The 27,754-nt window shown below is 59.2% G+C and overlaps 1 protein-coding gene across 2 annotated transcripts in view; it reads left to right on the top strand.

Moving 5' to 3' along the window:
* CMIP (c-Maf inducing protein) overlaps positions 1–23,972 on the top strand; it is a 222,890-nt gene extending 198,918 nt beyond the window's left edge. For both annotated transcript variants that reach the window (XM_057711373.1, XM_057711372.1), the window contains 12 exons: positions 367–720; positions 9,844–9,909; positions 11,144–11,170; positions 11,530–11,578; positions 14,162–14,269; positions 16,845–16,961; positions 17,957–18,097; positions 18,857–18,904; positions 19,956–20,102; positions 20,945–21,050; positions 22,121–22,191; positions 23,774–23,972. In XM_057711373.1, coding sequence (XP_057567356.1) covers positions 367–720; positions 9,844–9,909; positions 11,144–11,170; positions 11,530–11,578; positions 14,162–14,269; positions 16,845–16,961; positions 17,957–18,097; positions 18,857–18,904; positions 19,956–20,102; positions 20,945–21,050; positions 22,121–22,191; positions 23,774–23,827 — 1,288 coding nt within the window. In that variant the 3' untranslated portion in view covers positions 23,828–23,972. The remainder of the gene's footprint in view (positions 1–366; positions 721–9,843; positions 9,910–11,143; positions 11,171–11,529; positions 11,579–14,161; positions 14,270–16,844; positions 16,962–17,956; positions 18,098–18,856; positions 18,905–19,955; positions 20,103–20,944; positions 21,051–22,120; positions 22,192–23,773) is intronic.
* The last annotated feature ends 3,782 nt before the right edge of the window (positions 23,973–27,754 follow it).

Genomic DNA, 27,754 nt, shown 5'->3' with positions numbered 1-27,754 from the left:
CTCATAGGGAGGCATCTCGGTGGGGGTGAACGCCAAGGGCCTTATGGGTCTTGTATAGAGGTTAACGTTCGCACGTTCATTCCACAAACACGTCCGTGCCGTGTGCTGGGACGACGGCACGTGCCTCAGCCACAGGCTGCCCGGGTTGGCTGCCGTCCCCGCCTCCCCCTGTCTGGAGGCCTTGAGCGATCCCGTTTCCTTGCTGGTGGGGTGGGATCCAGTAGCACCAGCTCCTCGCACAGCTGTGGGGTTCTGGGGGCACTTAGCAGGGTGCAGCCTGGCACGCGGAAGCACCCACTAGATCGCAGCTCGCCGCTTCCGGGACCCCCGGGGCCCCCACTCACGCCCCTCTCCGCCTCCCCCCAGCCGCGACAATTCCCCCAGCCTGAAGGAGATCCGGAACGGCTGCCAGCAGCCCTGCGACCGGAAGCCCACCTTACCTCTGCGCCTTCTGCACCCCAGCCCGGACCTGGTGTCTCAGGAAGCCACGCTGTCCGAGGCGCGGCTCAAGTCGGTGGTCGTGGCCTCTAGCGAGATCCACGTGGAGGTGGAGCCCGCCAGCACTGCCAAGCCGGCGCTGACGGCCAGCGCGGGCAACGACAGCGAGCCCAACCTCATCGACTGCCTCATGGTCAGCCCCGCCTGCAGCACCATGAGCATCGAGCTGGGCCCCCAGGCCGACCGCACGCTCGGCTGCTACGTGGAGATCCTCAAGCTGCTGTGAGTGTCCCCCCGCCGGCCGGGTGCCCTCGGGGTGGGGGGGATCGCAGCTGGCTGGCGGCGTGCGAGGGTGGGCACGCTGAGCGTGCATTCTTGAGTTGGGGTGTGCACGCCCCTGCGTGTGGGTGCACAGGGTGCAGATGTAGGGTGTGAGGGTGCATGTTTGGGGGGATGCGTGTGTGTGTGTGCAGGGGGCATGCAGGGCTGTGTGTGTGCGGGCACACTTGAGGATCTGCACCCATGTGTAGGGGGTAGGTACAAGCGTGCTGTCTACACGTGTGTCCACTAGTCTGAGAATGTGTGAGGGCATGCAGGTGCCAGAATGTGCTTCAGCAAACGGGGACCCGAGTGTGTCTGTGAGTGTGTGGACACCTCTGCACATTGTGTAGGGTGTGGGCTGATTCTGAGTGTGTAATTGTCCTTGTGTGAGTACAGATGGCTTTGGATGTGTGAAGGCAGGACAACATGTGGGTGGTGGCCCGAGTTTCTGTGTGTGTGTGTCTGTGTGTGTCTGTGTATAGGAGTTGGCTGTAGGATGTATGTGGATTACTCTATAGGGGCCAATATGTGTGTTTGGAGTGCCTGTGGGTGTAAGTGCACAAGTGTGTTTGTGTCTGGGTGCTTGTGCTGCTTCTGTGCATGAGCGGCTCTGAGTGCACACGTGTGGGATGACCGTTTGAGCACAAGAGCTGGAGTGTGTGTGTGTGTCCCTCTGTGTGTGTGTGCACATGGGCAGCGGGCCAGCGTGTGAGTGTGTTTCTGTGTTGCATGGTCCACGCGTGCTTTGTGTGCATGGTGTGCGCTTGGTGTCAGGTTCCGGCACGGGCCCCCACGCGGCCTCATCCAACAGGCAGGGCGGGAGCGTGGCGTGCAGATCAGGCTCCGTGGTGCGCCTGGCTGGTGGGAGGAGCTCTGAGCAGGGCCGGGAGACCCAGTCTGCTCTGGGTGGTGCTTCTGAGCTGGGTGCCTTGGGCCCGGGCCTGCCCCTCCCTGAGCCTCAGTGTATGACTCTAGAATGGAGGGGGTCTTAGTCTCTGACCCCCAAGGGTCTTGCCAGTTCCACCATTCACGCCCCAGACCCGTCTCGGACTGTGTGCACCTGGTTCCTGGAGCCCCACATGGAGGGCCTTGTTGTCCACTCCCTTCTGCCCCGCGCGGAGCTCTGCGGCTCCATGGACCAGCTGCGCCTGGAGAACCCAGCAGATGCCTCCGCCACTTGCTCCCAAAGCCCTGTCCTTCAGAACAGGACTCGGCCCCACTCGCAGGGAGGGGCATTGCCAGGCGCAGCTGGTGGTGGGAGATGGGCTTTCCCGAGGGACTGGGGGCATGACAGCATGGTCGCATCTGACCCATGCCCGGTGCTTATCTAATGTTGGGGCACCAGGGCCCCTCGACCTAGCGGGGGCCTGGCCCCTGGGGCTCATCAGTGTTGCCCAGGTTGCACTGAGTCCCTGCATCCTTGTTGGCTTGGTTCCGCGGCGTTTGTCCTGCTCTCTCGTGCATTGGGTGCTGCCCGGAGTGCGCTCATGGTCTGGAGGGTGGCGGCCACCTGCCGGTGGCCTGGTGAGCTGGCGAATGGGAGGTGCCTGGGGTGCCCCACCCCTGTGCTCTAAAAGTAAGGCCTGTGGTGTCTGTGAAGGTGAGCACGTGTGTGCACACAGGCACACACATGTACGAGGGTGAGTCAAAAATTATCCACTCTCTGGCTGTAGAATTTAATTAACTTCTAGAAAAGACAAATACATCATTTTTCAACATAATCTCCTTGCTTTTCAATACACTTTGTCCATCTGTCAACAAGCTTTTGTATTCCCTCACTCAAAAATGTTTTAGGCTGAGCTGCGAGCCACAAATGCACTGCTGTCTTCACTTCTTCATCAGAAGTGAACCTTCGTCCATGTAGGGCTGCTTTCAGGGGACCACACAGGTGAAAGTCCGATGGAGCAAGATCAGGACTATAGCCGGGATGCTTTAACACCTCAAAATGAAGTTTTGTAGAGTGTCAACAGTGGGCAGAAGTGTGCGGACATGCACACCCTCGGACCACAAAAAACGAATCACTGCACGCTGCTCTTCTTCTGTGCTGATCACAATCAGGGCATCCATTTTTGTTCGCACCGCAGTTACAAGTGAACTGATGTAACACGTTCACAGCTACATAGCAGTGACTGGGGAGACAGTAGCCTTGAACAGAAAGCGCTGATAAGACAGTGCGGCCAACAGAAGTTTTAATATAACCAGAGTGCGGATCATTTTTGACTCAGCCTTGTACACACACACACCCCTCTATGCACACACGTTATGCAGTGGTGTTTCGTGTTTGGAGGCAACTGTGGGTGCAGCATCCCCAGACTCTTCCTCTGCCCTTGCTTTGGCCCCGGAGAGGAGAGGGGGAGGCCCCCCAGGAGTCAGCTCCAGCCTGGCCCGTGGTTCTAGCAGCCAAGGCCAGCTGAGGGTACAACTGCATTTAGTGACACCCCCACCCAAAGCAGATTCCAAATTCTGCTCAGAGAGCATCTCTGAGAACACATCTCAGTTCCTGTGAGGCTGGAGGAATCCCCCCTTTGCCCGGGGGTGGCGGTCAGCCCTCCATGACTCCTCCTCATCTGGCCAGGCCCGGCTCTCTTCCTCGGGCCCCTGACTCTGGCTGTTCTTTGCAGACACCTGGAGCTCCCAAACTTTCTGCCAGCTCGGGCCCTGACTCACATTTCTCATTAGGCACGAAGGGTTTGAGTTTCATCATGCAGTTGACACACATTTTTTTTCTTCTTCATAAACATGCTCATGAATGAGGACTGTGTTCCTCCTGATCTGCTTCCAGACCTCCCGCCTGCCCGCATCGCCCAGCTGCCGGGTCGTGGATGGGGTCAGGGGGCCCATCAGGGGCTGCCTGCTGGGAGCCGGGCGGTGTTCCTCGCCGCGGCTCAGGGCAGCACCTCCTGCCCCACCGGGAGGTCTCCACGAAGCAGGGTTTATACTTCCGGAAGCCTTTTTCACCTTGGGGAAGCTCAGAACACGACTTGGACCTGATCACTTCTTTTCCCAGCAGCTTTCCTTCTCTAACTCTGCTGCCTGCTTGAGTCACTGGCCCACTGGAGGCCTCACATGTGTCAAAGCCACAAAACCCCAGCAGCTCAAAGTGTTCCAAAGGGTGACACGTTGGGAAAAGCACAGATTCAGAGCCGGGGTTCAGGGGCCAGGGGTGTCGGTGTTAGTTTATGACCTTGGGACGGTTACCTGCCCTCTCTGAGTCATAGCTGCCTCCAGGCACTAGAGGGCATGGCCCTGGGCCCCAGCACAGAGCAGGCACCTCGCAGGCATAGACAAGGGGCGAAGGGGAGTTACTACACTTTCCGACTGCAACTGTGTTTCCTTTATCTTAAGGTATCGGGAGCAAGACACATCACTGATTTAGTAACTGGCACTCTGAGAGGGAAATACCCGCATATGGCGTTTAACGCAGACTCAGTTTGCAAGAAGCGTGCATCTGAGACTTCAGGGAATGCAGCCATGAGACTTACTCTGCTGTGTAATGCAGGCAGTGTTCTTGGCTTCTCTGGGCCTCAGTTTTCTCGTCTGTAAAACGGGTGTGTTCCTCAGGGGGGCTATTGGGAGAATTTAGGACTTGGAGAGAGTGGACTGCTGTTATCAATAGGATGGCTTCCCAGATGAAATGAAAGGACAGAGGCTCTACTGGGTTGAGGAGTTGAGGGGTCCTCTCAGCACGTTGTGGGGGCCCAAGAAGCCAGGCTTCGAGCCCAGGCCCAGCCTGGCAGGCCACGTCCACAGGAACAGGCACCGCTCCGTCCCGAGGGAGTGGGCAGGGGCCCCGATTAGCTGTGTGCCCATCAGAGGGCCCTCACATCCTTAGAATTTGACACGTTTGGGAAGTAACGTGAGCCGCCCAGAGTCCACTGGAGGCTTTGGAGGAGGAACGCGATTCCCAGCACAGGTCAAGGCGGACGCTGAGATCATCACCCTGTGGGGCCTGGGCTGGGTGGTACGATGGAGAAGATGTGGACTTGGGCGCCGGACAGAGCAGGTTCGCAGTCCAGCTCTTAACCTGCTGGGCACGTGCGTGCATGTCACACATTTACTTATCCATCTGTTTACGCATTCTTGCACCAGACACTTACTGCACACCCAGGCGGGCCGGGTTCTGTGCTAAATGCCAGGGACCCAGCGGGTCCCTTGCTCGTAGCCCCTCCGAATCTGAGTAGCACCAAGTGTGAAAAGCAGTGACGACACCTGCCCGGTGGGATGGAGCGTGGAAATCTCCTGGCACACGTGTGGCCACAGGCGAAGGGATGCCCTTCTGTCCAGGAAGAGAAAAGAGCTGCCATCATGAGGGAGAGGTGGGCACCTCCACCGTTTTCTCATCAGCTCTCATCTGGCTGCTTGTTACTTCTGCAGACACCTGGGTTTTAAAAGAGGCCTCGATGGGCTGGCGGTCAGCTGGAAGATGCCTCACCCTTCCAGGACCTTTAGGGAAAATGCAGAGGGACTCGGGGTTGTCCTAGTGGCCAGGAACCATAATAGCAACTAGAATGTAGAAGGCAGGCGCCGGGGACATCTCCCAGGACAGCCCTGCTCTGAAGAACCGGCTCAGCCAGATGGCGCAGCCCTGCTGAGCAGAAACACCAGGAACTCAGTGCAGGGAGGGGGACTGCCCTGGGGGCTTGGAGACCCTGGCGGACAAGGAGTGGCTGAAATAGCCTCCAACAGGCAGAGAGATGGAGAAGGAGGTTGCAGGTAACTGTGGGGTCAGGACGAACCCCGAGAGTGTGGCTGGAGAGTCTTTTCTTTTTTCTTTTTTTAAATAAATAAATAAATAAATTTATTTATTTATTTATTGGTTGCATTGGGTCTTTGTTGCTGCGTGCGGGCTTTCTCTAGTTGCAGAGAGCTGGGGCTACTCTTTTTTTTTTTTTTCTTATGGTTTTTTTTTTACCTTTTTTTATTTTTTACAATTAACTGCATATATTTAGAGTGTGCAATTTGGTATCCCAATTTCCCAATTCATTCCCCTCCCCCCAACCCTCCCTGCTTTTCCCACTTGGTGTGCATATGTTTGTTCTCTACATCTCTGTCTATATTTCTGCCTTGCAAACCAGTTGATTTGGGGGGCTACTCTTCATTGCAGTGCATGGGCTTCTCATTGCAATGGCTTCTCTTGTTGCAGGGCACGGGCTCTAGGCGCATGGGCTTCAGTAGTTGTGGCACTCGGGCTCAGTAGTTGTGGCTCTTGGGCTCTAGAGAGCAGGCTCAATAGTTGTGGCACACGGGCTTAGTAGCTCCGCGGCATGTGGGATCTTCCTGGACCAGGGCTCAAGCTCATGTTCCTTGCATTGGCAGGCGGATTCTTAACCACAGTGCCACCAGGGAACCCTGGAAACTTTACATGCAGATTCCTAGGGCTCGTGGCCACTCTAGAACCCAGATGATTCCTGGAACCTTTGAGGCCAGTGGATCTGCCTGCAGCCCTGGAAGGTCTCTGGTGGGATGATGAGGCAGAGAAGGGGGATTTGCCCAGGTCCCCAGCCTCAGAGATAATGGCCACTCATTTCTCACCCTGGATTTTAATCCCTGGGCCAGCTGGTTGCCTTTTGAGGGAGCAGATTCTTGTATGTGTGATGGTAGGAGCAAAGCAGAATGAGCTGTGTCCCTGACACACCCTCTGGCACACTGGGCTGCGTTGGGTGCCTCCCTCACCGTCTCCTAGGAAGGCCGTGGACCTCCCACTGGTCTTCCAGGCCTTGCTCTGCCCTTGCTCACACCCAGGAGCCCCTTTGAGGACCCTACCCCCACCTCCACCCCAGGGAGCCGCACACCACGTTCCAGGGGCTGTGGCCACGAGAGAGCCAGGGTTCAGGTTGAGTGCTGCGTGCATGCAGTGTCAAGGCCAGGCCTGCCTGACCCAGACCCGTGTGCTGGGGGCTCTGGCTTCTCAGAGGCTCTCCTGACCCCCGTGCCCTCAGGCGGGTGTGTTCTCCCCATGCCACGCAGAAGACCCTGTAAGTCAGGGGGATGGTCTGCTGGGAGGGAGCACCTTGTCCAGGGGACAGCTCAGAGCTCTGGTTTAGCAGCACCTGTCCGGTTGGGTTACAGTTCCGCCAAGTGTGCATTGTCTCGGCCAGGTCAAGGCGGACCCAAATCCTCGGAACCACCATGCCCTCATTTCCCGTGTCCACGCTCACCTGCCCAGCTTGTCTCTGGTGTTACCTACACACACACCCCACCCCACCCCACCCCACCCCGCAAGCAAGAGAAAGGAAGTCTCCAGGCTGCAGCTCTCCCTTCCGTCCCAGATCACCCTGGCCTGCCCACCTTGAGGCCAGCTCCACTCTCAGGATGCTCACGCCCATCCCTTGAGCCTGGCCAGCCCCGGGCTCCCCGCCTCCCAGCCTCTGCCCGACACACCCACTGTACACCCCAGACTGGTCAGACCAGGCATTTGGAGCAAGTCCAGGAGCCAACCGCAGACTTGCAGCTGGGCAGGGCTGAGGCCAGGAAGGAAGTCTGTCTGCCCTCTTCCTTTTCCTTCACCCCTGCATCCTCCTCCTGGTCCTGCGTGAGCCGCCGTGACAGAGTCTCCAGGAGGCCCAGCCCCAGGCTGGGGAGATGCTTCCACCCAGACCCCAGCCCCAGCCTCCCACGGAGCCTAGCACCTGGGGACGCAGGTGACACGAGCCATTCCTTGATCGCATCCCCCGCCTCAGGGGTGAGCCCTGGGCCGGGCTGTGTCTGCACACACCTCACACGGCCCCAGCGCCCCTGACACCCACTCTGATCACAGGCGACTTAAACACTCCTTAGAGTTTCCTGTATTTAATTGCTTTTCTACATTGAACGTATTTTATTGCTTTAGAGCAAAAGAAAAACTAGTAAGTGCCCTTTTGGAGAAAGGGAACAGGCCTGCCTCTGCAGGTGGAAACAGGGGCCACGAGATGTGTTGTTCAGTGGGTGGGAGCACAGACACGGGAGCCAGGCTGCTGGGGTCAAACCCCAGCTCTTACTGTGTGACCTTGGCCAGTGCCTGTCTTCACCGAGACGTAGTCTTCTGGCCTGTAGAATGGGCATGGCAGGTATATCCAGCTGACTGGGTCTCTGGGAGGAACATAGGGGCTGATCCGCGTATGTACCTGAAATAGTCGCTGGCTGAGATAGACGCCATCTATGATGTTTGCTTCTGTAACTGTTAGATTTTTCTGGAATCATGAGTCAATGACAGGTGTGGGGGGGGAGAAGAGAGAGGTATTTACTTATTTGCTGTGTTGGGTCTTCGTTGCTGCATGCAGGCTTTCTCTAGTTGCAGAGAGCGGGGGCTACTCTTCGTTGTGGTGCGCGGGCTTCTCATTGCGGTGGCTTCTCTTATTGTGGCTCACGGGCTCTAGGGCACAGGCTCCAGTAGTTGAGGCCATGGGCTTAGTTGCTCCGTGGCATGTGGGATCTTCCCAGATCAAGGATGGAACCCGTGTCCCCTGCATTTGGCAGGCGGATTCTTAACCACTGCACCACCAGGGAAGTCCTGAGGGGAGGGGTTTAGAGGGAAGACAAGCCAACTACAAAAATCAGTGACTGCAGGTGTGAGGTCAAAGAGGGTCCCCACATCCTGACGTGGGCTCCCTGTGCCCAGCCACCCGCGTGCGGCGTAAAGCACACGCCCAGCCTCAGGCACTGGAGCCCGCGGACCTGGCTGTGGAGCCTTGCTCCGAGCTTCCTAGCTGATTGAGCTCAGGAGGCACCCAGGGCCTCGCTCGCTCACCTGCAGGGCAGGGCAATACTCTTCTCCTCACGGGCTGGTTCTGAGGACTGAGTGAGCCAGGCCGTGCCCAGTGCGGGGCGCAGGAAATGCATAACGCACCCCAGCTGGTGCCCCTGTTGGGACTTATCTCAGGCCAGCAGGCTTTTCTGGGAATTCTTTCCTGTGTGCCCCGCGTGTGCGTCTTTCCTGTGTGCCCCGCGTGTGCGTCTTTCCTCGGGACACCCCAGGGCGTGCGCAGGGTTGTGAAGGCTGCCACTTATCACCGCTTTATGTGGAGGAAGCAGGGCTGGGAGCAGTTCCTAGCAGGCGTCGTCTAAGCCGTGCATTGTTGGTGCGGGCGAGTATTTGCTCGTGGGGGTGAAAAGATCCTCCTCTGTTTTGGAATAAAGTGTGGACAGACTTACAGCATATAAACAGATACAGTATACCGAGAGAGCAGTTAGGGGAGAACGTTGAGAAAGCTCCTTGGGGCGGGGGTGCAGAGGGGCCCAACGGGTGAAAAGAAGGTTGAAAAACAGTGAATTCTGGGAATTCCCTGGCCGTCCAGTGGTCAGGACTCTGAGCTTCCACTGCCGGGAGCACAGGTTCGATCCCTGGTTGGGGAACTAAGATCCCACAAGCCACGCGTCCTGGCAAAAACAAAAACAAAGAACCCAGCAAATTCTATACATAAAGGAGTCTTGGGGCCATAGCACTGAGAATTAGGTCTGGGGTCCCTGGCGACCCTCTGCTTAGGCCGAGTTCCAGCGCAGACCGGGGGACTTAACGGAAGTGCATTTTCTCACAGCTCTGGAGGCTGGACCTCTGCCATCAAGGTGTGGGTAGTGTTGGTTTTGTCTGAGGCCTCTCTCTTTGGCTTGTCGGTGGTCATCCCTCTGTGTGTGTGTGTGTCCTGATCTCCACTTACAAGGACAGCAGTCAGGTTAGATTAGGGCCCACCATAATGACCTCATTTTACCTCAGTCACCTCTTTAAAGGCCCCGCCTCCATAAAGTTACTGTCTGAAGTCCTGGGGTTACGACTTCAGTGTATGAATCTGAGGGGGGCACGTTTCAGCCCATGACACCCCTCCATGCTTCAGAAGGTAGAAGGAACGGTGGTCTGGGGGCCTGGGTGCAGCGGCGAGGAGGAGGAATCCAGGCAGCTGGGTGACTGGCCCCTTCCGTGGCCACGGGGACGTCAGGACAGGCTTGTCAGGCCCTGCGGACACCAGCCGCTTGTCCCTCGGGGCCCTGGGAGCCGAGGTGACCAGAGCAGTCAGTGCCACGTGGGCTCTGCCAGACTCTCGCCCCATCTTTGACCCTGTGTGACGACGCACCGTCCAGACCAGCCCTGACCATCGTCCCCTCTCGTTCCAGGTCAGACTACGATGACTGGAGACCGTCTCTGGCCAGCTTGCTTCAACCCATTCCATTCCCCAAAGAGTAAGTCCCACACGCATCCCTGGAAGCCTCCGGCCAGAGAGGAAAACCTCGGTCGTCCACCCCGGCCTTACCAGGGGGATCGGTCAGGTCACGGGATGCACCTGGGGACACCCCAGACGACAGCAGGAGGTGGAGGTGTTGATCCTCAGCTGTGGGACCCCTGGAGAGGCTCACCCTCACCCCAAAAGATGGGGAAATCACCTCGTTGCATGGTTAGACGGCTTCACTGAGCTAAGAATACAAAGCCTTCCGCTCGGGCCTCCGCACAGCCGAGTTGGCCATGTTTATTGTGCATCCCGTGGGCGCAGGAAGACCTGCCTCCTGTCTCTGAGGCCAGAGTAAAAGTCCAGACCCGACGCAGGTGGGATTGCTGTGTCTGTTGTACAGCCACGTGCTGACAGCGCCCTTCTTGCGCCCGGTGCGGTGATCCGCGCGCGCGCCACAGTGCACGGGGCCGGGAGTGGACCCGGCCGTCTCTCCGGCCGGCCCTTATCCCAATATTGCATATATCACGGGAAAATAGGGAGAAAACTGTCTGGTGGACAATGGCCTGAGGAGAAGGCTTTGTCTAAATAACCAGGCTCTAAGATGCCTGCAGGCCTCTGTTTTGATAGATGTGAAGAAACCAGGCCCCAGGAGGCAGCCCCGGGCTCTCTCTGGAGCCGATTAAGGAGCCTGTGTTTATGAAATGCGGCTCTCCAAGGGGACATTACACTCAGTAATCGCCCCATTTGCCGGCCTGGCTGGTCCCTGGAGCCCCCAGGACTTGACACCGGAGAAATCTGACCCCTGAGAGCAGTGGCGTCATTGGCTGCGGCCGCCCTCCCCACGGCCCCGGGGACGCATCTGACAGTGAGCCCATGATGCAACTCGCCTGCAGAGTGGTCCCCGATCGCCTCTCCTATGCGCGGCGGTCATTAGCACGGCCGTGCCTTGATGGTGGAACAATTAACAAACACACCTGGGTCCCTGGTGCCCACGTGTGGACACGCTCACGCGCACCCCGGCGCGTGCGGTTCCTGGTTACAGGGTGGCGCCCGGGGGCTGGGCCCGTCCCCGTTACCCTGGTCCCTGTTGTGCTGAGTGGGGACACGGTGTCGGTGTTTCACGCTCAGCTTCCTCTTCGGTCTTGGGATCGGGCAGAAAGCCTGCCGTCCCCCCAGGAAGGGCTCTGGGTCCCTGTGCTGTTGAGAACGCCCTGCTCACTGCAGGTTTCCCTTTGTTTCTGTTCCAGAGCTCTGGCACACGAGAAGTTCACCAAGTGAGTATGCGGGCAGCGGCCTGCTGCCCAGACGCGTGTCCTCCGTCCTGCGGGCGTCCCCCCGCCCTCCCTCTGGCCCCTTCCTCGTCACGTGCATTGTGGGAGGCAGGGATGGCTGCTCCCGGGAGTTCTCCCAAGACAGGCGTCCAGGCCCACCCGGGCGTCTCCCGATCCCCCCAGCTCCGCTGGCGCCCCCCCATCCCGGCCCTGGAGGGTACCTAACACCCGTGACGCTGCTGAGGACCCCTCCCCGCCGCAGGCCCCCTCACCCCAACCTTGCCGTCCGCTCCCGCTCCCCACCCCGGTCCACCCCTGCCAGGACGCTGGGCGTGACTCGGGCCCCACCCCATCTCTTTCAGGGAACTGAAGTACGTGATCCAGAGGTTCGCCGAAGACCCACGACAAGAGGTGAGGCCTCCCTCTTCCTGGCAGGCGTGCGGTCGCGGCTGCAGCAGGGCGCACGTGGCTCTGTCAGGGCCTCCTCGTCACCCGCGGGCATCGGAACAGTTCCCAGAGGCCCCTTGCCTTGTGCATAAACACAGCCTCCGCCCCGCGCCCAAGCCCGGCCTGTGATGGCAGTGCTACTGTAAGCTCAGGCTCGCCAGAGGTGTTTCCTGCCGTCGCTTTCGCCTTGAAGCACAGCCCTTGTTTTAGGGCCAGGCTGGCACCGGGCTCCTAACCAGTTCCGAGATGTGGCCCATCCTCCCTGGTCCTGTCATTCTGAGAAACAGCGGGCCAGCAAAGGCGTCTGAGCTGGGTTCCGAGCTGGGTTTTATTTCCCGGGCGGGGGGGCCTAGGGCCTCCCCGAGGGGCCACTCTGTCCCTCCAACAGCTGGACTACAGGGAAGGGGGCAGCCTTCCGTCCCAGAGCCCCTGTGCACGCGCGAGGACTTGGAGCGGCCTGGGAGCCCATCGCAGGCATTCTCCCGTGGCAGCACCGTAAAGACAGCAGCAGCCTGCATGGGCTGCTTACTCTGTGTCAGGCACACACGTTTCGCATTTAATCCTCACAGCAGCCCTGTGGCTCGGTGCTACTATCCTCCCCATTTCACATCAGAATTACCCTCCTCTTAGAATTGAGAAAACTGGGGTTACATGCCCAAGATCACACAACGGGTACACTGGCTGAGGCAGGATCTGCACGCAGGGAGTCAGGCTGCAGTCGGTGCGGGAAGCAGCCCTGCAGCGAGCAGGGTGGGCCAGGTGGGGCTGCCCTGAGGCGCTCAGCCCCCTTCTCTGTGCACGTGGAGCCTGGGGCCAGAGGGGTATGGCTCCAGGCAGGACAGGGGTGGACACGTGCACCCCCAACAGAGCCGGAGGATGGCGAGGGTAGAGGAGGGCGGGAGTTATCCTCCGTGGAGCCAGAGTATATTCTACCAAGACCGCACTGTAAAGCCTAGTTCTAGAAGAAGGATCTAGTTCTAAAACACCATGATTCTACACCTGACTCCAAAAGCGATCCTCTGGCAGAAGCAACAGACAGGGAGCTTTTAAACGTCTGGGTACCAGCAACGGTCTCCACGGTTCTTAAGCCTGAGCCGTTCCTCACCGCGCGTGAAGGCAGAGTCTCGGGATCCCCCTGCAAACGTGAGGCTTCATTTCAAACACAGACTTTGAAACGGATGACTAAACGTGGTACCAGCTGCATCCCAGAGCAGAGCAGCAGTGCCAAGTGCCAGGAGGGAAATCTCCCAGCCAGGGTAACTGACACCCGCGATGCGGCCGAGGACACGGCCCCCGGCCGGCCCCCGGCCCAGCCTTGCTGCCGCTCCCGCGCCCGCCTGCCTCCTCCTCTGACTTCCTCTCCTGGGTCTTTGCCCATCTGCCCTCTCCTCCTCGCTCCTCTCCCCTCCCACCTTCTCCCTCCCAGATGGAGAGCCCGTGGTTATTTTCTTATAAATCCTTCACTGTATCTGGTGAACAGAGTTTCATACTCTTGCTTCCTTATTTCTTTGAAGTAGCTAAGTTAACGTCTGATAGTCTTCCAACTCAGAGGGAGAAACCAGAGCCCGGCCGCCCCGCTTTCTGTTCACTTGTGTGTGGGTCGCCGTCAGTTGAGTATCTGTGAGTAAGTGACTCTCGACAGCAGGTCGTCCTTCACTCCCGAAGGAAATGATGGGGCTCTTCGCTTTCTTCTGAGGACGGGGAGGAGGAGGAAAAACAAAGGGCTTTGTCTCTCTCTCTCTCTCTCTGCAATTACAGCGGGGCCAGGGTGGATGTGGAATTCCTCCCACACACGCACACATGTTTGCACACACGCACACTCTCCACCCACACGCGGATGCGCGGAGCCCTGGGAGGGGAGCTGAGAGCCACAGAAAGAGCTGTGCTTTGGGCACTAAAATTGCCCCCCACTCTGGACAGAGACCCTTTCTCCTAAGAGAGGATGTCAGGGTTCCAGAGAGAGAGCGAGATCAGTGGGACAAAGACCAAGCCAGGGGGACAGCGCCCACGAGGGTGAAGTTGGAAAGCAGGCAGACCCCCAGAGGTGGAGGGGGCAGGGCAGAGGTTCAGAGAGGAGGGAGAGCAGACTGCAGGAGAGAGGAACTGGAGACACAGAGGGAGAGGCGAGCAGACTGCAAGAGAGAGGAACTGGAGACACAGAGAGAGAGGCAGACAGAGACCCAGACAGAGGAAGGAGAAAGAAGAAATGCCCCCATCAGAGGCGCAGGAGAAAGCAGCTCGGAGGTCCCTTTGAGCCTCTCTGCCCCAGCTTGCTTCATTCAGGGCAGCTAAACCAGCCTGGGCCTCCTCCGTCCCAAGGAGCTGGTGGCAAATGGCTGGAGTTCCCCTGTTTGTGGATATCAGAGTTTTTCCCAAAAGGCCTTCCATGGAATTCAGTAGAAGGCTGGGCGTGTCTGGACTAAACTAAGTTGAACAGATTCCGTAACTGCGGGACGTGTCTGGGCCTTTGACGTTTGCGCGGTGGATCGTGGGCCGCTGTCATCACGGGTCTGCCGGGGCTGACCGAGCGCTTCTCCTCTGCGGCAGGTCCACTCATGCCTGCTGAGTGTGCGAGCTGGCAAGGACGGCTGGTTTCAGCTCTACAGCCCCGGAGGGGTGGCCTGCGACGATGACGGGGAGCTGTTTGCCAGCATGGTACGTGGGGGACAGGGCCGGCGGTGACCAGAGCCGCAGGCCGGTGCGGGGTTCCCCTCCCCTGACCAGTGAGAGAGCTGCCCCGAGCCTACTGGGGCCAGCCCGGGAATTTTCAGGCTGAAAGGATGCTGGTGGTGCAGATGGTGATGGTGACTCCGGCCATGAGTGTCACTTTCTCATTTCTTACCTGAGCCAGAGGCTCCCCCAGCAACGTGAGGGGGGCACTTCCTATTACTCCATTTTACAGATGAGGCGTTAACTGTCCAAGCTTACTGGGTTCGCTGTAGCACAGTGTTATGTTCCAGGGACTGAGCGCTTAGCAAGCACAGAGATTCTAGAAGGCGCTGCAGACCCACCAGCTCGTCTGATCCTTGCTCAGATGAGCCAAGGTCAGGATGACCCATCCGTCTTGGAGATGAGGGATCTGAGGTCACCAAACCGAAAACCGCATCCTTGGTGACTTCCAGTACTTGTGCACTGTGCACGATCTTTCTGAACCTTCACGGCAACCCTGTCCCTTAACTACATCTGTGTCGAAACAGGCACAGAGAGGTGCAGTGGCTTGCCCGAGGTCACGCAGGGCTCCGGCCTCCAAGTTCCTCCCTCCGCCAGGCCCACGCTGTCCAGAGCGGGCCCTTCTTCCAGTAGCAGAGAGTGCCTGTCTCGTGAAAGGGGGCACAGACGCCCCTTCCCTAGGGCAGGTGCTCCTCTAGGCGGCCGGCGCCCTCACCTAGCCCACTTGCTGACAAAACCAACTCCGTTCCACAGTCACGCGTGTTCCAGAGCTTGAGAAGGTGCACGCCTAGGCCAGACATGGCTAAAGTCACAGCCCCGCTACACGCTGGTCTGATGACCTCGGCCTAGTAGCTTGTCTCCCTGGGCTCCAAGTTCCTCATCTGTTAAACGGGGAGCGTAGTCCTGGCTCTTGGGATTTCCCTGGCGAATGCCTGTGATGACAGACGCGAGGCGCCTGGCCAGGGCCTAGTGCACAGTCGGAGCACGGAGGTGACGGCCGTGAGTGCTCTCATCCCTACTGGGCAGCCGGTTCAGCGGGGTGAGCCGCTCATAACGCTGTCCGCAGTGAGCTTAGCAGCACTGCTTGTGCAGAGACGGCAGACCCCAGCACTGCCTCTGGATCCTTTCTTGAAAAGGGACTTATTTTTAGGTTCCTTTCCTTATACAGTCGCTCTCCACATACACGCGCTCTCCACTGCTCGCCTGCTTGTCTGATGGGTCCCTTTTGAGTGCCCTGTGCATCCTGGAAATGCCAGCCTTGCATACCTGCACCACCTCTCTCACCTCTCACAGACTCCTCTGATGTCACAGCTTCACCATGGCAACGCTCCGTGGTCCCCCCGCCCCTTGGTGCAGGGACTGTGAGAGAGAGAGAAGTCAGGGAGCTGGCAGCTCCCCAACCTGGGAGATTGCATTTCTATGCCAGAGCTGGTAACGATGGGGCGGAAAAGAATATGCGTGGGGAAGGAAGCAGGCAGCCCCTGGATGGCGATGCGTCGTTTCCATGGAGGCACATGGCACAACACGGTCCCCTTGACGAGGCCGCTCTTCCAACCACGGAAGGGCATTTGCTCTAACGTGAAGTCAGGAGGAGAGCAAACCAGGTGTTTGGGCCCCCCAGCCCTGCTGGTCAGGGACCCTTGCCCTTGGGCCCCATCTCCAGATGCACCAGAAGGGAACACAGTTTCCTTAACAGCTGCCTTGCACGTAACCCAAGATGGAACAGAATGTGCCACTTCTTGGGTTTCTGGGGCAGGCGATCTCTTAAAATATCTTCAGGGTTCACAGTGGGGTGGGGAGGGGCTCCGTACTGTTCCCTGCCCTGTGTGTGAGGGCCGGCCCTGTGCACCCTGAGCAAGGGCTTTCCAGAAGTTTCCGCCAGCTTTGCCAGTGCCGAGACCCAGAGGGACGAATGTCCGCAGAGTCCCGAGGGGGCGGGAGAGGGGGCCTTTATGTGTGTGTGTGTTTACAGGGCGGGGGGTGAAACGTACATGACACACATCTCACTATCTGAACTACAGTTTTAAGAGTCTTTGCAGTGTAGTTGATTTACAGTGTGGTGTTAACTTCTGCTCCCCTGAACCACTTTTAAGTGTGTAGTTCGGTGGCATCGAGTACATGGACAGGGTTCCGCAGTCACCACCACCATCCCCCTCTAAACGTCCATCTTCCCAAACTGAAACTGTCCCCGCCCTCCCCGTTAACGCCCCAGCCCTCCCCCAGCCCTGACCCCCACCCTTTTCCTGTCTGTGTCTGTGGTCTGACTCTAGGCCCCTCCCATGAGTGGGACCCTACAGGATATGTCCTTCTGTGACTGGCTTACCTCACGCAGCACAATGGCCTCGAGGTTCACCCATGTTGGAGCTGTGTCAGGGAGGGGGCCTTTGCATCCCCCAGGGAGGGTCTGGTGATTGTTCCAGATCTAGTGTCCAGACAGCGTGTGGGGTGTGTCCGATCAGTGTCTTCCGGTTTCACGATCCTTTAGCATGCGGAAGGCAGGCACCTCGGGCCACAGCCCATGGCGGTCCCTGCCCTTCACCTGGCCCATCTCTCCTCACAGGTGCACATCCTCATGGGCTCCTGTTACAAGACCAAAAAATTCCTGCTCTCCCTGGCGGAAAACAAGCTGGGACCCTGCATGCTCCTGGCGCTGAGGGGGAACCAGACCATGGTGGAGGTAGGGAGCCCGCCCACGCCCCCAGCAAGGCTGCCGGCTCTCCCAGGCCTCCATCCTTGTTGATGGAGCACCTTCCAGGAGCTTCTAGGCGCCCAGAGCTATTCTGGGAGCTGGGGACACGGCCGCGGACGAGGCAGCCACAGCCCCAGCCCTCCTGAGCTTAGCGGGAGCGGGAGGCCTTCATCAGACCATTTGCAAATTTCACTTTAATTTCACTCGTGATCCCTGTTGGTCCAGGGGGTCAGTGGGACAGGAGTCTGTCCTGTTTGTCTATTGCTGCAGAACAGACCACCCCAGATGGGAGCGTCAGGCAGTAACACTCAATGATTTTGCTCACGGGTCATAGGTGACTGGGTTTAGCTGACCACTTCTCACTCTGAGTGTCTCATGGGGTCGCAGTCAGGTGGGGGTGGGCTAGGTCCTCCTGGCTGCTTCCCTCATGTGTCCAGCACTGGCCTGAGGGGACTCAACCAGTGGAGGCTGGAGCAGCTGGGGCTCCCGGAGGCACTGTCCAAAGACACCAAGCAGAAGCCATATCTCTTTTCCTGACTCAGCCTCAGAAGTCAGGCAGCATCCCTTCTGCCACTTTCTAGCCATTAGAAGTGAGTGAGTCACCAAGGCTGGGCCCATAGTCATGGGGCCGGGAATGAGACTTCACCGCTCAGCAGGGAGAGCAGGAAACAATTTGACCCCCAGAACTTGCTGTGGAAAAACAGGGGATAGAAAGAGATGTCTTGTCTCTCGGCCTCTACGAGGCCTCAGCGGCCCGGCGCGCATCGTGCCTGCAAGCGTTTACCAGGAGCTACGGTAGGCCGCGTGCGCGTGCACGGGTGCTCCCGTCTCACGGAGGGGACGCTGCGGCCGGCGATCCCCCCGACGTCACACAGCCAGAAGTGCAGAGGGCAGGAGAGAGCAGGACTGGCAGCGCAGGGGGGTGAGGGGCTCCCCCACCCGGGGTCCCGGGCTGGGGGTCACGCGGCTCCCGCTGCCGGCAGATCCTGTGCCTGATGCTGGAGTACAACATCATCGACAACAACGACACGCAGCTGCAGATCATCTCGACCCTGGAGAGCACGGGCGTGGGCAAGCGCATGTACGAGCAGCTGTGCGACCGGCAGCGGGAGCTGAAGGAGCTGGTGAGTCCGGGCCCGGCTCTGGGGCTCTCACGTCCGGCTGGCTGCGCTGAGCCCGGGGGCCGTGGCTCCTGTGGGGGCCTCTGCCTCGCTGAATCCTCCTCCAGACCCAAAGAGGTCAGGATGACCACCTGCCACTTTCCAGACGATCAGAGAGGTTAAGCCTGTGGCCCAAAGTCAAACAGCCCAAGTGGGCCTGGCCAGGACGGTGCCGTCTCACCACCAGAGCCATGCCTGGCACTGGCTGTCTGTGCCCACCCTCCCTCCCTCCCCACGTCCCTCGGGCCCTTCCTTTCAGGGCATGGGGCTGGATTTCCAAATGCCAGCACCCGCACCTCTTGGCCAGAGGGCCTTCTCTGTCTGTGGGCACAGCAGGACAGAAGGGTGGAGAATTCACACCCCTGGTCCCCTGGAGCAGCTCTCAACCAGTGACGAACGGGAGAGGTGGGGTGTCTCTGTCAGACGTGACTTCACCACCATTTCTCAGAGGCCCAGGACTAGCTGGGGGATAACGTCCTCTCCTTTAGCGGCCTTCAGGGTATCAGCTCCCCACTCCCCAGCTGCTGTTTCTTGGGGTCCCTGTCTCCTAAACCACCTGCACTCACACCTGGCCTCAGGGTCTGCCCCTGAGACCAAGACCACCATGCTGTCTGTCACTACCCAGAAAGAAAAATGATGCCAGGAGAGGTGTTCCTGGAGGTAGGGGTACAGGGTGGGGGCTCAGGGCAAAGTGGGTCGTAACAAGGCTGGCTTCTGTTGCAGCAAAGGAAAGGCGGACCCACCCGGCTAACACTGCCCTCCAAGTCCACAGTGAGTTGGTTTCATTCTCCTGCGGGGCTGGGTGGAGAGAAGAAGGTGGGTTATCTTCCCTGGTGGGGTGCAGCAGACAGGATCTGTTGGAGGAGAAGAGGGGAGGTGAACAGGGACCCTGTGGTACTTTGCTCCCTAGGAGGGAACTGGGTTGCGTGAAACCAAACATTATGATAAAGATTATTGTTGATATTAATGTTAACATGTTACCAGTTATTCAGAATAATGACAGTAATAGCTCAGGTACATTGAGCGTTCATGTACCGGATACTGTGCTAATAGTTCATTTTATCGTCACGATAAGCCTGTCAGGTCGGTGCCTCTTCCCGTCCCCATTTTACAAGGTCTTCAGGGATCTCAGATCCTTCTATTCTGGTACCCCCATGTCCTTGGCACGTAGCTTCCACCTCATAGTCCAAAATGGCTGCTCAAGCTCCAGCCATCTTATCTCCATTCAAGCCAGGAGGACGAGGCAAAGGATAACATGCCCCTTCCCTTTAAGGACCTTCCTGGAAGTTCTACTGGACACATCTGCTTATACACCATTGTCCAGGTTTAGCACGTGGCCCCACCTCGCTGGGAGATCAGCCTCAATTCAGGGCAGCCAGTTGGCAGCTAAAACTCAAGGATTGTATCACAAAGATGGAAGGGACCCTCCGTCACCTCAGAGTCTGGCGCTCACATACTCATTGATCCCCACAGGCCTTAGCCTCGAGGGGGCCTCCGTGTATGCAGGTGGGAAGTGGGCACAAGCTGCTGCCTGGGAAAGTGAGATGGTCAGACACACACGCGTGCACTCGCCTGTGGGAGAAACGCGGCCTCGGAACACCCCACTGGTGACTCAGGGTGTGAGTCACAGCTCCAGAGGCTTTTTCCCGCCAGGCAGCTGCCACCCACAGAGACATGGAGGCAGTTGTGCCCTCCCGGACAGCCCTCTTTGTCCCACCCACTGGACCATGCTGTCCTCCCAGCTGCAGCTTTCTGTGGGGCTGAGGAGGGGTGGGGAGGCTCAGGGCCTCCCCTGAGATGCCGCCTGCCCGTCTGTCTGCAGGACGCCGACTTGGCTCGTTTGCTGAGCTCTGGCTCCTTCGGAAACCTGGAGAACCTCAGTCTGGCCTTCACCAACGTAACCAGTGCCTGCGCTGAGCACCTCATCAAACTGCCTTCCCTCAAGCAGCTAAACCTGTGGTCCACTCAGGTACGTACGGTCTGCCCTGCGCCCTGTACCCTCCTCTGTGCCCCCTCCTCCCTTCTCCGTGCCCACGGGGCACCCCTGCCCCAGACCTGCCCCCTCCTCTGTGGCCGGCTTTCTGCCCGGGACCCACAGGTCCAGGGGCTTGATCACCACGCCCCCCCCCCCCCCCCCCCCCCACGGCTCAGCGCCCACGTCCCCCAGAGGGTCCCAGGCCAGAGGAGGTTTAGGCCCTCGTGGAGCCCAGTGGCCCATCTCACCGTTGCCAGGGCTCAGAGCAGGCACGTGCCCGGCAGAGCTTAGACGTACTACCAGGCAGAGCTGACGTGCAAAGCAGGTCTCGTGCCCCTGCCCAGGGGGCGTGCGGGTGGCTGGCGGGTCTCCTCCTTGTAATGATGACCACGGCGCACGGTGTTCGCTGCCGGTGCTCCGTACCCATCGGCACGTGTGGTCGCCACTCCACTGTGAGGTGCAGGCCCCCCGACACCTCATCTCACAGAATAGAACCCAGGCGTCCCCAGCTCTCCCGCCCAGGGAAGGGCCGCCTGGGCTCCACGCGTAGCCACAAGTCACTGAGTTCAAAGCCCCCCTTGACAGATGGCCCCAGGGGGGCCCTTGTCTGGTCCACAGCGCTGGCAGAAGCTGGATTTAAACCCCGGTCAGGGCACTGGAGTCTCTGGGGAGAAATGAGAGCAGCCCCGGCCCCAAGGCTTGGAGGCCGTGGCCTCGGGCCCAGGCTTTGTCCCGTCTCCTCCCTCTGCCGCCGCTCCAGCCTCGGGGTCATCGCCCCGGGTTCCCCAGGGGAGGCCAGGGCGGGTCCCCAGGCTGAGGAGGTCTCTGTCCCCCAGTTTGGAGACGCCGGCCTGCGGCTCCTGTCGGAACACCTCACGATGCTCCAGGTGCTGAACCTGTGCGAGACGCCCGTCACCGACGCCGGCCTGCTGGCCCTCAGCTGTGAGTCCGTGCCTTTGCTCCTTCATTCCTTCCTCCGGTCACGCAGCAGACGGGGCACCACGCGCCGTGCTCTGTGCTCACCAAGCGCGTCCCCCGTGCCAGGCTCCCTCCTGCATGCCTGGGGGAGGCGTGCCTGCCCTGTGGCGCTAGCATGCTAGAGGGAAAAGGAGAAGGAGTGAGGCGCAGCCCATAGCCTCCCGACCCCTCGTGCCCCTGAGGGCTGTCGGCGCCCCTGACCTGCAGCAGCTGCTGCAGCCTTCCCCCGGGAGCTGGCTAGAAATGCAAGTGCTCAGGCCCTGCCCCAGACCTGCTGACTCAGAGGCTGCCTTTTAACAAGGTGCCGGGGTGATTCTCGTGCACGTTAAAGTTTGAGAAGCACCACCCTAGTAGAAGGAGCCACAGAATACTCGAGGAACCTAGGACTGCCGATTCCTGTACCCGACGCTCATCTACTGAACGTGAATCGTGGGTGATGTTGAGCCTGGGAATCTGCATGTCACCTGTCCAGGTCCATTGGTTTAGATGGGAGGACTCAGGGAAGGCTTCCCAGGGAGGTGACTGGCTCTAGGGGTGAAAGCCACATACGTAGAAATTGGCCAAGAGGGAGGCATGCTGGGCTGTGGACATGACTCCTGCAAGGTCATTGGCACGTTCTGCGTGGCTTGGGAGGGGCTGGGGGGTGGGTGACAGGGTAACGGAGGGCAGCGAGGATGAGGTTTGGAGTCACAGCCGGGTCCACTAGGGCTGGTCTTCAGTGTGGCAGGCAAGCTCGGGACATCTAGGGTACAGGCAGTGGAGGGACATGATAGAGGGACGAGAAGGGAGGGAGGCTCAGAGGGCAGGAGAGAACGTGGGTCCAGTAAAGACCAGCTCCTGCCTGAAGTAGGCCTTCTCTACCTAGTGGCCCCAGCTTTGCCTCTGAAACCCTGCCTCCCTAACCCCGCCTCCTCAGCAGAGGCCTCGGCAACTCAATCCGTCCCCCAGCTTTTCTGCCCTGTACCTGCAGCTGCCTCTTGTGGGATTTCACTGACCTAATGACCATGTCTGTCTGTCTCCCTGTCCCTGTACAGCCATGAAGAGTCTCTGCAGCTTAAATATGAACAGCACCAAGCTCTCAGCGGACACCTACGAAGACCTGAAGGTAATCCCTTCCTTCCCTCCTTCCTTTGCAAGTGCAAAGGTCCTGAGGCAGAATGCCTTGGCATGAACTGACGTTGTAGCAAATGTGACTAGAAAGTGAAAGAACAGACTGGAGACCAGACCGAATAAGCCCTCATAGGTCACAGAAGGACTCTAGATGTCGTCCAAGTCCAGGAGAGAGCTTTCCGAGGTTCTAAGCAGGGTAGTGAGTTATGCTTTTAAAAGCTTGTGGTGGCTATTACGTGGAAAACAGGATTTTTGAGGGGAGAGTACAAGCAGGAGTAGCAGCATGGAGAAGGTTTGTGGGACTGGTGCCACCACAGAGGGGAGAGCCAGGACGGACGAGGTGGGCAACTTAAAATCGAGGAAAGACAGAGGATCTGCGTGCTGGAAGGTGGGCACATTGTTTGTAAAAAAGCACATCTTTTCAGAGTTGGAGAGGCTGGGCCTTTATCAGGCTCCGGATGCCCTCTCATCCTGGGCCCGGAGGACTGGGCACGGCTGCAGAGCCAGCGCCCTGGGAGGGAAAGTCTGGGCCAGGAGTGCGCCGGCCCCTGGGGACCCTGGAAGCCCACCTCCAGCAGGGCCTCCCCCCTCAGCTCCCCCTCCAGCTCAGCCAGACCCAAAGCCCGGGGCTCATTCACTGTCCAAGCCTCCAGAGGCCTTCAGAGCCCCTGCTATGCGCCAGGCCCAGCTGGGGACAGGGATGCCAAGGTGCTGCTGGCTCACCCCGCCCAGGAGGGAGCTCAGTCCCGCAGGCACACGCGCAACAGACTGAGGCGGGACAGGGCTCGGGGGCCAGCAGGGAGGGCACCGCCAGCTCCATTCATTGGGGCAGAGGAGCCTACACAGAAAGGAGTGGCTGAAGTGAGTCTGCCGGGCAGGCCAGCACGCAGGAAGCTGGGGAGGCAGGAGACCACTTAGCAGCCCCGCTGTACAGCGAAGGCTCGTAAAGAAAAAGTCGGCTGTTTATAGAAGGCAGAGCAGAAGCGCGTCTGGGCGGCGGGGAAGGGGAGCAGGAGCCGCTCGGAGCAGCAGGTGGGCTTGTGTGGTCCAGCCGCAGGTCCACGCGGGGAGCCTGAGTGGGCCGGCTCTCCGCCCGCCCCCGGGACCCTGCGGGGCCCCCCTCCATCCTCCCTGCCCGACTCCTGACAGCCTCGAGGGCGCAGACAGCGGAAAAGTGAGAAGAGTTTGTCCGCAGAGCACATGGCATTGGCTTGGACAGGGCGCTCTGGGTGTGCCCTGTGTTTGGTCTTTGATCCCCCGTGCCGTCCTGTGAGCCAGGGGTGGGATTGCCTCCACAGAGGAGGAAACCAGCTCCCAGAGGCCAGGGCTCTGCCCAAGGGCACGTGGCCTGCAAGCGACAGTGGGGGGCTCCGCCTCTGGTTTCCTGCCCCCAGAGCCAGGGATCCCAAGCCTCTCTGGGGTAGGAACGTGGACTCCCCAGCACTCCTGCTGGGTTCTCCCTGAGGTTCCCCAGCTCTGGGCTCCGGAGCCCCAGGTGGTGACAAAGTGGGGAGGGCACGGTGGGAACGCCAGCCACCAGGCTCTGGAAGGGACCGGATCCTTCTTGCTCCCCCCAGGCCAAGCTTCCCAACCTGAAGGAGGTGGACGTCCGCTACACGGAAGCCTGGTGAAGCTTCTGCTCGTCAGGAAGGAGTTTGCAACCGCAACACACAACTCTTGACTAATAGCTGTAGAGCAGCGGGTCTCGGGGCCCCACCCGCGTCCTGGCTGTGAGATAGATGGGGGAGTCTTTCTGGGGGCAGAGGGCGAGGGGGGAGGGGGTGGGGAGGGGGGTCCAGAAGCACGCCCAGCCCCCACCTAATTCTTTTAGCTTCATAATTGGAAACCTTGACCTGATCTAAAACGGACTTTGTAGCAACCAGAGGAGCGGCAGCGGGTCGGGGAGAGGGTGGGGGTGGGGGGCGTGGGGAGGGGGGACCCTTTGTGGATTTTCTTTGCCTTTGTGTTCAATGCTGTGTGGGAAAAGTCAACTCCGATACCATCATCCTGCGACCCTGACGGGCCTGGAGGCCGAGGAAGGATGCTTTCTCTCTCTGAGGCCCCACCCAGAACTCGCCCCACCATCGCCATTGGACAAGACCCAGTCACATCATCACACCCGTCCTGTGTCCTCGCCATTGCTATGCAAAGTGATTCTTGTTGTACATAAGATTTAAATAATGCGCCTATTTAAGAAATGTTGACAAATTGCAGGTCTGGGACCTGCCTCTTATTTATGAAGTCTTTGACCCGCCCGCCCGCCTGCCTGCCCGCCGGGCCGCCCCTGGCGTGTAGTACTGTACAAACCAGTCAGCTGTCAGGGTAGTGGTAGTATTCTTGTTATTTTTTTAAAGGAAACAGACGGAAAAAAAGAAAAAAAAAGAACCTCCTTGGAAAATTAACTGCTTTTTCGTAATGGATTCTGTACACTGATGCTTTCTTGTCCGTCCGTCTGTCCATCCCTCTGCCCGCCACGCCACCGTGCGTTCTGATTCCAGCAGTCTCCAGTTTCCTCACGGGGTGGGGGTCAGGCCGGGGAGGAGACGTGGGGTCCCCACATCGTCGTCTTGCTCCTCTAAGGCCCCAGCTTCCTCTCGGGCCCCTTTTACACATTTGGAGGGGGGGGTGCTAACCTGTCCTCCCGTCCGTCCCGCAGGAGAGCTGCCCCTCCCCCTCCCCTGGAGCTCTCCCGTCTGCGGTGGCCCCTGCTGTCCCCATCCCCACTGAGACTCTGCGACCTGTGGCCTCCCCGCCGTCCTGTGCCTCCCGTGGTCCCCTCACGCATGCCCGCCTCTTTGCATGGTCTCTTGAGAGAAGAGAGACGTCGCCTCCACCAGCCTGACTGCCCACCCCACCCACGAATGTGACCACTGCAGCGCAGACGCCCCTTCTGTCCCCCTCCGTCCCCACACCTGCCCCGAAGACACACCAACCTCTGTTTCTTTTATAAACAAGCCCTCCCTGTACAGAACAGCCCTCCTGGTTTACTTGGGGTCCCCTCTCCCCCAAGCCCCTTCTTCTGTTGGTTTAGCACAAACACCACCCCCCTTCGGCACCTCCAGACCTAATCCCCAGTCAATGTAATTGTTTTATATATATTTAATCTTATTCAATGGAAACCATGCTTTTGTCGTTTTATACTTTGCTAGGTAGACTTTATTACCCCCCGACTATGCCCTCATTTTTTTAAAAAAGGAAAAAAAAAAGAAATTGGGTTCAGTCTTAATTCATTTTCCGTGCCAGGTTTGATTTCGTGTGTGCGTGTGAGTGTGTTCCGTTCTGTGTTTTTTTGTTGTTGTTGTTTTCTGTTGTTTGGTTTTATTCGCTCCCCTTCGGTCCCATACTTTACAGCACTCTGGTGCAGGAAGAAGCAGAAGCAAAAAAAAAAACAAACATTTTTAAAGAAAAAAAAAAAAAAAGAAGAGCAGAGACATGCCACCTTTTCCCTTCGCACTGTTGCTTTTCCTGATGGTTAATACTACTGTCACGTAGCTGTGTTCAGAGATGTGAAATACTTTCAGGCAAAAATAAACTGTAAGTGACTCATTGACATCTGGCCTTTCTGTGTGGCTTGGAGGGGGCCTCCCTGGGGGGGACGGGAAGGGGCGAGACCTAGGCCGAGAGTCAGGGGCTCAGGGCAGAGCCCGGACACCCTCTCCGAGCGTCCGGGGCCCCTCACGCAGCCCAGCATGTCAGGGAGCCGGAGCTTCCTTCACTGTGGGGCCGCCCTGGGCATCAAAGGGTGTTGCGCAGCATCCCCCCAAGCCTGACCCACCAGACGCCGGGAGCGCCCCGGCTCTCCACCTAGACAGCTGGGCGGCAGGGCCTCACGGAAGCGCCAGTCCACTGAGTCTTGGGAAAATGCAGGTTCTGATCCCCAGGGTCTGGGTGGGGCCTGAGACACTGCATTTCTGAGAAGCTCTGGGCGACGTGGATGCTTCTGGTCTGTGGAGGGCTCTCTGAGGTCAAGTGCCTGGACCCCGCCAGCCAGCTGCCTCCTCCCCCCAGCCCCGTGGCGCCCTCACTCTGCCCCGTGTCCAGCCCGTTGCTGCCCTGTTCCTGGGTCTCCTCCTCCCTCTGCACCTCCATCCCCCCACCTCCCACCTCCAGCCAGACCCCTCGTTTCTCTCCCAAGGACAACTGGTGTAACCCTCTCACTGCTCCCTGGTTACCACCCCCCACCCGCCTGCTTCTCTGCACACCCCCCCATCCCCTGGCCTCCTCCCTCCCCGAGGCCTCGACATCCCTCAGGTGTGCGGCCTGTCAGTAGACCCACGTGACGACCTCCGGTCACTCTGGGAAGGCAGGTGCCCCGGGTGAGAACGAGGAGGGCCCTGGACTTGCAGGGGGTGGCGGGTGGGCTCCAGGAGCTCCGGTCCTCAGGCCAGATGGCCCTGGCTTCACGGCGCCCGGGTGCAGGCCGAGACGCGGGGCTGCCAGGCACCGCAACCTGCCATCTCTGATCCTTCCCACCTAGCAGAGCAGAGGGCTCAGCAGGCGCTCATCACTGCCACACGGAAAAGGTAGGACCCTGCTGGCACTTCCTCCCCACCCTGCACCTGGGGTCCTCCGGTCGCGCGTGGAGAATGCAGGCTACCTGGCGGAGGCAGGGACGCGGGAAGAGAGGGCGTTTCTTCCCTCGTGCGTTTCTGGCTGTAGCGGCCTCCTCCTATGAGCTCAGATCCCCGGGCAGCCGTCCTCCCTGATTCCCTCTCAGCACAACCCCCACCCCCACCTCCACCCCGCCCCCAGCCTCGGCCTGGTGGGACCTTCGGGCTGCGAGCTCCAGGTGCCGCACGTTCCTTAGCCCCGCCCACCCCAGGTGGCTCACATCCCTTAATCCCGCCCACCCCACGTGCCTCGCTTTCCTTAACCCCGCCCACCCCCTGGACGGGAAGGTCGTCGACCCCGCCTTCCTCCTGCAGAAGCTGAGTTACACCGGGTCTTCCGCTCGCCCCGCAGAGGAACCCACGGGTGTAAGTACCCGGACCTCAGCGTCCCGTGTCAGTTCCCTAACCTGCAGCCCTGCCCGCCCCTCCAGAGCTAGCCTTCCTCATGTACTTTCCAGAACCCACCAGAGTGGGCCTTCTGTTTCACGCCAGGGCCCTACCTGCTCTTCCCCCAACACACGTGCAATCCCGGAAGCTGGTGCTGAGGGGCCCAGGGCGAGCCCAGTGGAGCGCTGGGCCTTTGAGCTGGGGAGGCGTGTTCATCACGGAACTTCAGGGCAAATCCTGAGTCGGGGGCCGGGAGAAGCGCTCCCAAGAGAGTGGCCGTCGGCTTCGTGGGATCTGAGCTCTGTGGGCCACAGGCCAGCTTGAGGCGCTTCCCCGGGTGGCCCCACTCACCGTGCCTGCTTTAGAGTGAGCTGTCCTCCAGGTACTGAGGCTGCAGTGTGACGGGTGCCACCCGCAGTCGTGCCACCTGTTGTCATTTGTGTCTGACTGCTCTGAGGCTAGCTAGGCTTTGCTAGACGTGTCTCTAAAGGCCAGAGGGGAAAGGGCTCGGAGAGCCTTGGAAAAGGGCCTGGCCTCATTCCTTCATGCATCCAACTATTG

This window comes from Hippopotamus amphibius, chromosome 16 (assembly GCF_030028045.1).
Source record: "Hippopotamus amphibius kiboko isolate mHipAmp2 chromosome 16, mHipAmp2.hap2, whole genome shotgun sequence".
In the NCBI taxonomy this organism is placed as follows: Eukaryota; Metazoa; Chordata; class Mammalia; order Artiodactyla; family Hippopotamidae; genus Hippopotamus; species Hippopotamus amphibius.
Note: the sequence above shows the minus strand (reverse complement) of the source record. Positions and strands in the feature narration are given on the sequence as shown.